The sequence below is a fragment of the Eutrigla gurnardus genome, assembly GCF_963514095.1.
Source record: "Eutrigla gurnardus genome assembly, chromosome: 1".
Classification (NCBI taxonomy): domain Eukaryota; kingdom Metazoa; phylum Chordata; class Actinopteri; order Perciformes; family Triglidae; genus Eutrigla; species Eutrigla gurnardus.
This window is the reverse complement of record NC_139915.1, coordinates 9,862,105-9,874,249: the sequence shown is the minus strand read 5'-3', so window position 1 is coordinate 9,874,249 and position 12,145 is coordinate 9,862,105. Positions and strand designations below refer to the sequence as shown.

General features: G+C 46.9%; 1 protein-coding gene across 7 annotated transcripts in view; it reads right to left on the bottom strand.

Annotated features, from left to right (window-relative positions):
* cbfa2t3 (CBFA2/RUNX1 partner transcriptional co-repressor 3) overlaps positions 1 to 12,145 on the bottom strand; it is a 50,574-nt gene that overhangs the window by 16,954 nt on the left and 21,475 nt on the right. For all 7 annotated transcript variants that reach the window (XM_084006183.1, XM_084006181.1, XM_084006180.1 and 4 more), the window contains one exon: positions 1,630 to 1,785. In XM_084006183.1, coding sequence (XP_083862309.1) covers positions 1,630 to 1,785 — 156 coding nt within the window. The remainder of the gene's footprint in view (positions 1 to 1,629; positions 1,786 to 12,145) is intronic.

Here is a 12,145-nt window from a genome sequence, read left to right as displayed (position 1 = left end):
CACTTCCCGACGTTGCTCTCAGGCGTGCTCGTTGCTCTAATCTGTGGGTCGAGGGCCTGGACACATATGGACTAACCCATGTGATCCTAACAGGCAGCACTTGTGTTCTGGTTTTAGAGAGAGGTGCAAGGAGAGAGCTGCACTGCTGACCACCCGCCACAACAGGTGAAACAACATGGCCTGTCATTGCTATATAGGGAAGAAAGTAGTCTACACACCGCAACGCCACCCTGGCCATCGCCGCCCAACCAGCTGGTAAACAACACGGACACACATGCACACACAACGCCACAGCCGCATTCGCACATGCGCTAAAAGACACTTGTCCCACTAGCAAGGGCATTCAGCACGCCAAAAGACACACACACACACACACATAGAGATGCTTGCAGAGTCACACACCTGACACACAAGTGACTCCAACACTTGTTCACCAGAACAGGGAAGAAACACATATTTGACATTTCTCTGTCTTTACGCAAGCATCTAAAGTGTCCATGACAGTTGACCTAAGAGGGACAAGTGACCGTGTGGTCCATTGTTGATGCCTTACAGCTCCAAAAATGTATTGATTTGTGTAATTTATAACAGAAGGTTGGGTGAATCATTGTATTTTAACTTGTGGCAGCGCTTAATTTAATTAGAGAGAGAGAGAGAGAGAGAGAGAGAGAGAGAGAGAGAGAGAGAGAGAGAGAGAGAGAGAGAGAGAGAGAGAGAGAGAGAGATTCTAATATATGATACGTGTATTAACCTCCTGTCCATTTGTTGCCCTTATTTTTAGTACAGATTTAACCTGGCATTTGACCTACACATTTTTTCCAGATCTATGCTTAAATATGCATGGTAGGTCTGTAGAGAAGTATGATTTGCAGCTAATCATATCAATGGCTATCTTCTCTAGTGCTTACTGTGATATGAGTAAGCACAGAAGATGTTCCAGCAATGGGTCGCTGGTTCAGCACACCTATCAGCTCACTGTTTTTCTCACACCTGCCTGGTTAACTGCTGGCTGACATCCAAGGATCATCTTCAGGTTAGGGCTGTTTGATTTTGCCCAAAAATAAAATCCAGATTTTCTTCTCTCAAAATCCGCTTTTCGATTACGATTATTTTGTGAAATGACAAAAGGCAAAGAAATAATTTCAAATATGCTGTTTTTTATTGAACATTTTGCAAATAATTTCCCCATTGGGATTTGAGTGCAAACCTTGCTCTTATTAAACAAAAAATCCCTCAAGGGATTAATATAAAGAACAATTAATGAACTTTTGCCATCTGGCTTTGCTCCATGCTATCTTCTTGTAGACCTCTTGTAAACAAAAAAAAACAATCCCTTTGGGATTAAGAGAAAAACTTCACTTTCACATGTATCTTAAGGTGTGTCCATTAAACAAAAATGAATGAATAAAGTGCAGAACTTTAACTTTTTGAAAAATCGATTTTACGATTTTTAACATCGTCCTAACTACAAAATCATGATTTTGATTTAAAATCGATCGGGTTATATCTCAAAACACTTGGGTGCAGCTAAATAGTTTAAGGGGCCTCTAGAGGATGGTCGTTTAATATAAAGATGTCTTAAGGTGGCATTAATCTCAGAAAATAGGCCAAGAATAAAAGGATCCTTACTTGATTTACTGGTAGCCGGGGTGAATGAAGCATTGCGATTGGTTGCTTGGCTGACAGCCGGGGGTGGAGGAGGCATGGTGGGTGGGGTGGACCTGGGCTGGGTTTTCACATCCGCAGGTGAATCTGGCATTGTTCCAACCTTCTGCACTCCGCTACCTGTGAGTTGAAGGGAGGAGGGGGAGAAAAAAAAGACAGGTAATGAATTTGGAGTTCCAGCATGAAAAATAAATCATACTTTCAAAGTGGAGACAGCTGTGGCAGACCAGTGATATTTTCACCTGGGAACCATCGATTGTTTCCTTAAACCAAGCGCCCCATGAAAAGAACCCAAACAAATCAATGCAGGGAGTGGAAATGAATCCAAACTTGTATTGTGTCTCTTGTTGGAGATTCATGGGCCTGGGAGACATACAGTAACACCTGCTCACTCGCTCAGCTGCTGCTGACTGAGATTCTCCCCTCCCCCGTTACCCCCCCCCCCCCCCATCTCTCTCTCTCTCTCTCTCTCTCCTTCACATATACACACTCCATGTAGCTCTGACATCCCAATCAGTGCCCCTGCACTGTAACCTCCAACCCCCAGACACACATTCACATGCACACACTCCTCACTCCTCCCCGCCTGTCCCCTCTCGTCCCTTAGTTCAGACAGCCGGCTTGACAGCCAGTGACAAGTGCAGCTGGATCTGCTGCTGTCCATCACCGTGGACGGGCTTTCAGCAGCGCTCCGTCCTGCTACCAGAAGCTTGACTGTCCTCTGCCAGACACCCTGCCAGCACCAAACAAGGCAAGTGGCGTGAAGGCAATGGATGGGACAGCAAGCGACATGAGGAGAAAACATGACACGGGGTGGATGTTTCATGGCCACACGAGTGTGTGAGGACCGTTCCCGGCATTCTGTATCTGTGTCAGAGGGCCCCATGCTGTCTATACATGCAGTGTGTCTTCAACATAAAGTGGGCATGGTCATGGGCACAACTGCATTCAAAAGTCAGACTATATATAGATATATAGAGAGAGATATTTATGATAAATACAGAGTCCTGTACATGTGTGTAACAACTGTACAATGAAAAACAATGGGATCAATACAGTAAGCAGCACGGCTTTATACAATGTATCAATACATAAAGGTGTGTGTTTTCTGCACTCGTGCTACACACACACCATTAAGTGTAGTAAACGCATGCATTCATAATGAAAGGGTGAGGACAGAAGGCTCTCTTCTATGCCTGGGCAAAGCAGATGCAAACCACATTGTAGAATTGATGTGGCATCCATTGATTCTCAATAACTCCCTTCTCTCTGTTTTTCTTTTTCCCCCTTTGAGCTGTCTGTTAAAGTAACGCAGGAAAAATGAATTGACTCCCTCTGTTCTCTCAAACGTGGACCCCGAACATAAACCTTCCTTCACATCCTCATATGCACAGAGTAGAGGTCACTGCCAGAGTGGCCCTGTCATGTGACTGGGCTTCTGCGAATGACACAGGGGGAAAGGGCTCTAATAGAGTTAACACCTTGTTATACTGCAAATGATAAAAACCACACCAAACCAAAAAGCCAAACACCTTTTATACATCTGAACATTGTTATGAAACCTGCAATATATTATAGTCACCAACGTTGTTTTTCATTGTCCTCCTGGTGAGCCGACTGCAGTGTTTTCCTGCACAAAACTCCTGCCTCAGTTGGCCTCAGTCCTTGGTGTTAGCCTATTTCTGAGAGCTCATAGATGCGTTCAACAGCTGGTGTCTGTATTTAAAGAGTGCCAGTCTGAAGTGTGCTGTACGAGGGCCATTGACACAGTGATCCTCAAGAACACGAGGGGCACTCCGCTGTTTTCCCCATGCCAGACGCACTGAACATAAACACACAAGGTTGTAGATGGAGGCAGATGGGGAGGGCTGGTATAAATAGATGCAGTCATTCTCTTCTAAAGAACCCTAAACACACAAACAGCCTCTCTGTGCTGCCGAAATGGTGGGTTGCTTCCTGTAGGGAGGCAGCCATATGTTTCACTAAACCTCCTCTTTGATCAACTGTACTGTGCCACTACATGCAGTATGTGGACTTAGATGCAGGAGACATCTTAACAATCATACTCATCCAGTTCCAGTTTAGTCTCCACATAGACAAAGTCCGAAGTTACACCCAAATGAACAATACCTGGATCGGCATGTGATCAAGAGATCAGGAAGCTGACATAAAAATTCTCTGTTTACAACACAGCTATTTTTGTCACTTCTCCGGGAGGAGAGGAGGGGAGAAGAGGGGAAGGATGAGAGGACCATCCTCTCTGTCTGTCTGCTCCCCAACGTGGGATTATAGACAGCTGTTTAATCTGACCAGCTAAGGGGACACACATACGCATCGTGCTCTGGATTTCACTTTTAATACATTACGAAGTCTGCTAGGTCTGCAACCCCATCTGTGGCCATCTGTGCTCCCATTGTGCTTTGTGCTGAAGGACGACGAGAGACAGAGAGAGAGAGAGAGAGAGAGAGAGAGAGAGAGAGAGAGACTGGTACACAAGGTAAAACAGACCTGTGGTTAAAGGTCCAGATATGGTCTGTAAGCTGCTCTCGCCACATTGGGATCAATACAGCTGAGAATAGATCTGCTAAGGATACAGATGCATTGCTGTCCGTCCCGAACATCCACTATCAAAAATGAGGCTAGGGTTATGTTAACAATATGACACAGTCATTACCTACCTCACCTTCTCTGCTGATGTCTGTCTCTCCGACTCTACGAACAGCTGTATTTCTGCACGTTTGATGTAACCCGGGATAAAAGATTGCTCACCAAAGAAACCGTCGGCTGTCTGAGTTCTAAAAACGTTCTCCGTCTTCTACTCTCCCCTTTTGTGCCATGACGAAACAAGATGAAAAACAATTCGTTACCGCGGGGCACACAAAACCACAGATCATGTACTGTACTACTGCTGCACACACGCAGCCCAGTGGTTCATCTCACTTTCCAAAGCCATTCGGGGGGTCTCGTTCGAGATTTATGGACATACGCCTTCATCAAACCCCTCAAAGACAAACATGCATACACAAACAAATGCCATCATGTAATGACAAACCATTAGAGGGCCATTCAGATTCATTTGGGTCTCATTTCACACTGGCATACGTCCTACTGTTGACTGTATGCATATCTGCGTGCATGTGTGCTTGTGCTTCTCCTGGAAATACAGCTGCAACGTATTAGCTTGAGCTAACCACTGCACAACAGTCCCCTTAAACTCCCCTGTCTATTGAAACTCTCGTACTCCACAGAGACTCTCAACGGTGACCACATAGCCCTAAAAACTCTCCCTCTGTCTCTCGCTCCTTACATCCCTCCCTCCCTCCCACTGTAATTCCCCATGTCTCCAGGAATGCTGTTGTTTTTAATTTCTCCCAGCTGCTCTGGCTGGCTGCCCGGCCGCCTGCCTTCCCACATCTGTTCCCTATCAGGCCGCTGAGGAGTCCACACAAACAGAGCCTGAGCCCCTGGCCCCCAGCCTCCCACCAGGCCTTCGTATCAAAACATGGGGATTGTAGCCCTGTGCCCTGGACCGAGATTTGGGGATACAGCACCTACACCATCCTCCATTCTCATGCTACCAGCCGTTCAAAAGAAAAAGACTGCTGACATCGGTACGACCCACACACCATCTTCCTCTGAGCTAGAGCATTTTTTCTTCCTGATAGTTCTATTTTTTGATATATGCCTTGTTATCAGTGCGAAGTCTGAAATGTGTCACAGGTAAGGTGTGTGTGTGTGTGTGTGTGTATTTGCATGTCAGCACACAGGCTGCTTCTGCAGACAGATCCCAGACTGCACTTCATCTTGAGCTGATTTAGAGTTCAGAGGCTTTAAAGCCCTCACTAATGACAGGGTGAGAGACGGGCCTGTGCACTGCCTGAATACACACACACACACACACACACACACACGCACACACACACACACACACACAAATAGATACACAGATGTATGCACACATGCTCACACGTTTGCTGGATGCATATGCTCACGCTGTGGACACAAACACATATTTTGCCCTATGTTACGTGAGAATCCCTGTGATCGTACACATGCAGTGCCGGCTGAACAAACATGTTGAACAAAAAAAAACAAACTGCTGGTGGCGGGGGGTTCCCTCCTTAATAAGCGCTGACAAATGCCCTCTCGTCTTTGATCAGATTACCACGAGAAAATCATTGACAAGTCACCAGTTTTTCCAAGTCAAAAGCCCGAACGTTTCCTTTAAAAATGGCTAAACTGGCAAGAAAAACAAGACTGACTTGTGGACAGGCAGGGAGTGAGGATGGATTACAGACCATTTATCCAGGTCGTGGGGTGCTAAGGGTAGAGGAGTTGTACTTCTGTCTCTGAGCTGCAGGGATCCTGTCATACAGTGCTTATATCTGTGAAAGCTGTTATTGATGTAATTGTATTGAAGTTCTAGCGACCATCTGTTCTCCTTTGGGAGGGCCTGGCTCCTCTCGTCGGCAGTGAAGTGGTTATGTGCAGCATATCACTGCTGCCGACGTGCTTGCAGAGAAAAAACTTCCTTTTCAGATTTTCCCAACGGCTGCTAATAAAATCCAGATGCTAGACTGGAGCTGTTTCTGCCTAGCTCCCTCGCCGCTCCCTCCTCCTCCTCCTCCTCCTCCTCCTCCTCCTCCTCCTCCTCCTCCTCCTCTCCACCCTCTCCATCTTGTGTCCTTCTACATCCCTTCTCTTCATCCACCCCCCCCCCCCCCCACCTCCTCCTCCTCCCCCGTCATTCTACATGGCTAATCATTTATTGTGTTCTTTTCATCTACCTCTCCTCTTCTCACTCCCTCTCTCCTTCCCCCATGATCCATCCATCCTCCCCTCCCTCCAGCCACTAACCCAGAGCCATTCCTAAATAAAGGAAAGTATTTGTGACATTCAGCCGAGGCAGCTGTGCCAAGAACATCTCCCTGGCTAGCCAGACACATCTGGAGTGTGTTAGGACTGAACTGGGCACCGGTACCAACAATGGCTATCCCACTGCACACACGCACACACACACACACGCAAAAGTGGTCACAAAGTCTGGACCTTAGGGAAGATAGACAAACTACACTGCATGCATTTTCACAGCAACGGGCTTGTTGTTTTCATCTCACATTGACAACTGAAATCCTTGTTGCTCTCCAGGCAGCCTAGCAGCTGTATGCACGAGCTCTCCGCTGTATTTGCTGCCGTGTTGTTTACTCTTCCTCAGAAGCAATAGTGGAATAAGCAGTTTGTTTGCATAATCGTGCAAGTGCATGACTACTTTTATATCGTCCGTGACGATTCCGCATTATGCGTGTACGCATGTGAACTACATCGGAGAGCATGCATGTTTATTGTGCTTCTGCTTGTGTCTCCGTGTGCATGTGTGTGGCTCCAGGGTCTCTGTGTGAGAGGAGTTGAACACCTGAACATCAATAACTGTCATGCGGGCCACCTGGGACCCCACAGCCAGCTTGCACCACGGGCACACAGCCATCACCAGCACAGCTGCCACAGAGCGAGAGAGATATGGGGGAGGAAGTATGAGACAAGAAAGACACACACACACACACACACACACACACACACACACACAGCTATATGAGGAGGTGACTGCCCATGTACGTCTGGGAATGGGTCAGAGAGACAGAAAGGCAGAGCAGAGAGAAGGATTTACACGTAGCCTCTTCTCAGCATGATAACTCCCCTTTGTTCCCCTTCATCTACATCTTCTTTTCCTCGTCTTGTCAGCCATGTGCCTAATTTTGCCAGCTGACAGCTCAGCCTTAGGCTCCAATGTTTCAACATCAGATCAGTCTTTCTTTGGTCATTCCTCTTTCAGGCGAGCTGAGTTCGTGCGCACCATCAGACATCACATAGTTCATCTTGATGATGTATTGGTAATGAAGATCTGCATGAGCTGAAAACTAAAAGATGTGCGATGTGAACCCAACCCGAGACTATCTCTTCTATTACTGAGTTTACCAGGTAATGCAACACATTGGCCACTTTGGCCTCTTTACATCTTCCCACTGGATGCACGGGTGCAGATGATTGGCACAGTAAGAGAGAGAAAGATGTGTTTCTTAATGAATAACATTTAAAAATAACCACACAGTTTAAATAGCAATTGAGGAAATAAACACGTTTGAAAATGTGCCGCTGTCATCCTCCGTCAGAAGATGTTTACAATAACCGCACTTAGATAAATAAGCTCCCCGTTCCAAACACCTGCAGCCTCACCCAGCACCAATTAGCTCATCAGGCTTTTAATTACTCTGTTAATTGCATACAGGCAGCATGAAGGGCAGCCTGGGAATAGGGCAAGGGGGGCCTCCCGAGAACCCAGCCTGACAAGCCTGACAAACAAAGGAGAGCTTCTCTACCAACAACAGCCACAACAGAGCCACTCTGGAGGCCGAGAGGAGAAGCAACGCCGGAGACAATAGCTCCAAGTGCCTCATCAGCAGCACTGGAGCACCCGGTGACATCACTTCCTGTCCTGATCAGTTTGGCATGGAGAGGAGGAGGAGGAACTGAGAGGAGAAAGGAGCAGGGCCATGTAGAGCATGTTAGGCGTACATCTGTGAGCGGCTACGCTACATCTGGATTAGTTCATATTGGTCACAGGAGGAAAGGGGGAGCGGGGTGCGTCGGGGGTTGGAGGGGGGGTGATTGAGAGAAGCAAGCGTGGGAATGTCCCACTGTTAAGTTTAGGGCATGTGGGCTTATTGTATTTGTGGGAGAGTTAGACTGGAGTCTCCACAGAGTGACCTGTCTGTCACAGAGCTCTGCGATAACACAAACATCCTCTTAAGTGTGTGTAATCTGGACACACACACACACACACATGCAGCAGGCATGAGAACGGCAACAAAGGCATGAGAAATTCAGTGTTTTTGTTTACGCCTCACGCTATTTGTCATTTGTTCTTCATCCTTAGCAAATGTCCCTATTGATCTGTGAGCGTGTTCGTCTCGCTGCCTGTCTGTCTCCCGCTCACAGCAGATGCCCCCCTCCATCCCTTCCAGGAGCACTGTTTGAGGAGGTGTATCCAGGAAACGGTGGCCGGCGCTCACTTCCTGTGTGACAGGTGTGCGATGGAGGCCTGACAGCTGCTGTCCTGCTCTCTCTTTCCCTCTCTGTGTTCCTCTCTCCCGTTCCTCCCTCCTTCCAGCCAGCTGCAGCAGAGAGCAGCTCTGTTTGTTCTTACGTCACCGCTGCTGCCTGCTGATTTATGGAACACAAAAGACTTAGATTTGACCCTGGCAACACACCACGGCAACTGCAGCATCCCTGTCCTTCCTCCTCATAAACCCTGACTCTTTACGTCTGTGTGTGTGTGTGTGTGTGTGTGTGTGTGTGTGTGTTAAAAGTAATGTGTGAATTGTGGCTGCCTGTTTTTCTCCGCATGTCTCCCGCTCGCGTGCATTGTGCATCGTCAAAAACCTGACACTGAGCTGCCACTTACAGCTAAGATAGGAAAACAAACAGCAGATTAGTCATTCTCCTGCTTGATGCCATGTATTTAATTTCATTCAGTGTTAAATGTCTGCTCTGTCACTATGGAGCTGTCAGCGCCGACAAAACTGTCTTGAACTGCTCCCCAGCCCGCCAGCGCTCTCATACCTCTTCATTTGGCCTGCAGGAGCAGTAACAATAGCTCCTGACATTAGCCAGGCATGGGTAGGGTGTTCTGTATTATCCTGCAGGACACAATAGGGTTTCAAACCTACACACACACACACAAACCACCGGGAAACAGAATGGGGCAGAGGAGAAGGGGGGGTGCATTCATGTGACAGGTTAGAGAGAAGCTTGACAGTTTCTCCATTTAGCCCACAGTCAGCTCATGCTGGAAGCTGCCGAAATAAATACCAGCTACTCCTCTGGGACACGCGCCGACTACGGGACGCCGCCACAAAAACAGAGCGAGCGGACGGAGGAAGAGTGCGACTGCGGTGCCAATAACATGCTGCTTATGTGTGCTAATTGGCAAATTAGGGTGACCCGCTGTCATGTCAAACTCAGTGGACAGCAAACAGTGACACTATAAAGGAAACGTCCCTTTATGCATGACAAAATCTATAAGAATATGCCAGTATGAACTTTCAAATTCATAAATGTGCATTGACATTGTCACTAATTGAAAAGGTCAATTAGTGACGGTTCTATCATTTGGACAGGAAAACTAAAATTTGAACACAAAAGTAAGAAAATGAACCCTAAAATAAGAATAAGATTCTCTTTCTTACCAACTTTTTACTCTGCACATTAAGATTTAAAGTCTTAGGCATGTAACAATAGGGATGCTTTCTTCTAAATGTATTCCACTGCAACACCATGTTGATGTGATCAGGAGGTCCGTGACAAGCGATTGATACACTACATTTTTCAGAAGTCAGTCCTGCAAAATTGAGATCTTCTGTCTCAAGTATAAGTACGACACTCCTGTTTCTCTGAAAGTCTACTCTGTATACAGAGACCTCTCCCTTAAACCGTAACTCACAGAGGTCAGAACACATTACTAATGGGATGATTTCTCTCTGAGGTAGCACTTAAAAGACAGAACGCTAAACCATCAAATACAACCACCCCAGCTGGCTTTAAATGCCAGGCGATGGCTCACTCCTCACAGTGTCCATTGCTCTTTGACACATCAACAACATCTCTGACCTTCCTTTCACTACACTTTAAATACCTCTCAGTCGCTGAAATGTCCATTTTCTAGTGAAGTTAGCGCTTTACACGGGCGTGTGTTTGTGTGTGTAGGGGAGAGAGAGAGAGAGAGAGAGAGAGAGGCAGAGGAAGGAAGGCTGGAACCGAGATTAAGGTCTGTACAACTAACTGGTAACAACGGCACTCAGTGGCTCAGCTTCCCATTTGAAGAGAGACGGAACCATCTGTGTGGCACAGGATCTGTTTCCAGGAGATAACAGCTTTTTTTAATTTCACAAATACTGTACACACACAGAGAGAGAGAGAGAGAGAGAGAGAGAGAGAGAGCCTTCCTTCCCAATCGGTGCCTGCATGCTCCTGTGTCGCAGCACTTCCCCAGACGTCCAGAGAGGACTGCTTTGGAGTGGAGGCCTTAATAACTCGAGTCTGTGTTCCTTTGTGTTTGTTTACTCCACGCCTGTGATAAAGTCCTCAGCGTGGGGCAGAAGGAAAGGGAGGGATTCATTGTATCAGGTAGCGGTGGTGATATGAACTTCCCATTTTCTCTGTCCATTTGGCTTGATTAAAACAGAGCCCAGCTGCTTCCTGTGTCCGTCTCCGATCTGAACACACTTCCTACAGCGCAGCGGAGCGGGTAGAAGGTGAAGGGTGCCGCTGGGAGAAGGTCAGGGGTCAGTGGGCAAGCGAGGAAGTAAAAGGTGAGGAGGGGGAGCAGGAGGTGAAATAGGCACAAGACAAGGAAGGGTGGAGGAGGAAGTGCTTTTTTATTTCTTGACTGAAACTGTCAGCAATTCAACTGTACATCCTTTACATGAGAATTCATCAATGTTGTGACATTTGTTTCCTATTGCGTTCACGATTGAGCATTTCTGTGCACTGGTAATGTGCCTCCCTTTTGAAATGCATAACTGAGGGTGCAATTTTGTCAGCGCTGTATGTGCTGAGGTAATTTTAGTAAAATGAAGAGTCAATTCAACAAATCATTTCCAGTAATGCTGCGATGAATGGTGAGTTTTCACCCTTGAATGTCACGTTATTAAGACGCATCTCACCTGCTCTGCATGCATGGAAATTGTCACAATCTTGGGGTTTTTGTTTTGTTGATTTCCTCTTTTATTTTGTAGTTTCTGTCTCTTGTGTCCTGCTTTGACTTCCTGTTGTTTTAGTTTTCCCTATTTTTTTCTGTGTATCACCTGTGTGGTATTAAGTCTTATCAGCCTGGCTCCTTGTGTCTTCCTCCAATCAGCCTCCAGCCTGCCCTCATGTCGGCCCACCTGTGTCTTGTTACCCAATTAGTCCCTTGTGTATTTAGTCTCTGTGTTTCCAGTTGGTCCTGTTTGATGGGTTTGCTTTCAGCCCGTTTCCCTGTGCTCCTGCAAAACAGTGTTATGGCTGAAAAGCAGAGAAGAAATGGAGGCTGTGTACATGCACTATAATTTATTCTTGAGAATCCGAGTGGTTATGTGCACACGCAGGGAAAAGAAAGAAACACACACACACACACATTTGGGGCTTTGCTTGGCCTCCACCCTCTGCTCTGCTCCCACGCTGTGGCGTCAGCGGGCCAACCATCCAGCGAGTGTGTTTCTCATTCCATCAGATGTTGGGAAGCTGTTCGCTTCTCCGTTCTAGTCTCTGACATTCTCCATCTCCCCAGAGAGGCTAGGCAGCCTTGTCACAGTAATGTCAAACACATGTGGAACAGACCAGGGCAGACTAGACCAACACACACACACACACACACACACACACACACACACACACACACACACACACACACACACACACACACACACACACACACACACACACA